This window comes from Fulmarus glacialis, unplaced genomic scaffold (assembly GCF_000690835.1).
Source record: "Fulmarus glacialis isolate BGI_N327 unplaced genomic scaffold, ASM69083v1 Scaffold42991, whole genome shotgun sequence".
In the NCBI taxonomy this organism is placed as follows: domain Eukaryota; kingdom Metazoa; phylum Chordata; class Aves; order Procellariiformes; family Procellariidae; genus Fulmarus; species Fulmarus glacialis.
Window position 1 is genome coordinate 1 of NW_009194202.1, and position 1,216 is coordinate 1,216.

The 1,216-nt window shown below is 59.5% G+C and overlaps 1 protein-coding gene across 1 annotated transcript; it reads right to left on the reverse strand.

Annotated features, from left to right (window-relative positions):
- Positions 1–299: 299 nt before the first annotated feature.
- Positions 300–1,166, reverse strand: LOC104071441 (protein phosphatase 1 regulatory subunit 3C-B-like). Its single transcript, XM_009587692.1, has one exon. It carries the CDS (start codon positions 1,164–1,166, stop codon positions 300–302), a length of 867 nt encoding a protein of 288 aa, XP_009585987.1.
- Positions 1,167–1,216: the final 50 nt, after the last annotated feature.

Here is a 1,216-nt window from a genome sequence, read left to right on the forward strand (position 1 = left end):
GGCTGACAGATGTGGACACGGCCCACAGGCCACAGCTGTTCCGTTGTTGCTCCCCTTCTCTTGCAATAGCGTTGCCTCGAGAACCTACGGGCAGGAGTCACACCAAGCAGCAGCTTCCAGGAGCCAGCAGTGAAGAAGCTTCCACGGAGACCAGCAGCTGCTCGTACAGCAGCAGGCCAGACACACGGAGGAATTGACAAAACTGTGAGCAGCGTCTTCTGCAGCTGACCCCTCCCCAAAGACCCTTGTGCCACAGTCAGGACGTGGCAGGGACCTACACCTCTCCACACATTGCTTTCCTACCAATAAGGAGCCTGGGTCTCTGAGCGCCGCCAGGTCTGCAGGTGAGAAAGGACCAGGGTGGCAGCCCGAGAGGTGCCAAGGTGCTCCCAGGCCCCGCTGGCACGCCTCACAGCATGGGGGGAAGGGCGGATCATGCCCACGTGGCAGATCTTGTAGTTCCTCCCGTGGTTGTTGTCCCAGTGGGTCTTCTGTCCGCACTGGAAGGAGATGCAGAACTCCGTGGCCCTGCGGGAAACAGACGGCTTGGGCAGAACAAGTTCAAAAGAGAAGGTGTCTGTGTCGGATGAGCCGTACGTGCTATGCATGTACTGGCAAGAGATGTCCCGGAAGCTCTTCCAGCCATCAAAGGTGATGCGGACCATCACTTTCTTCTCATACTCGATGTTTCTGACCTTCACTGTCCCTGACAGGGCACGGTCCTGGATCAGGCAGTTCTCCAGGCAGACATGGTTGCTGTGTAGGCGGTTGCGGAAAGTCATGTAGTCCGCAGAGGGCTGTGGGAAGTCCAGCACATACCTGCACACTTCTGGGCGTGAGTCCCGCAGCCTAGGTCGGAAGCAGGCAAGGTCAGACAGGGCGTGCTGCAAGTCACAGAGGTCCTCCTCAATCTTTGAGAAGAAGCGGACAGCCGTCAGCGAGAGCCCCTTCATGTCAGCAAAGACGACTCTCTTCTTCTTCTGGCCCTTGGAGCTCTTGGTGCTATCTCGCCGCTCGGGCTCGGGTTCTGCGCTCAGCTTCTGGTTGAGACAGGACCGGAGGGGTTTGCGTCCCCGGTTGCCCCGCAGCTCCTCATAGGAGTTCAGCAGCTTGCGGATGGGGGGCGAGTGGCTCAGGCAGAGCCGCATGGCCAGGTCCACGGGCATGGCTGGGGGGGCGATGGCCCTCGCGCTATACACCTGGAAAAGCCTAGAGG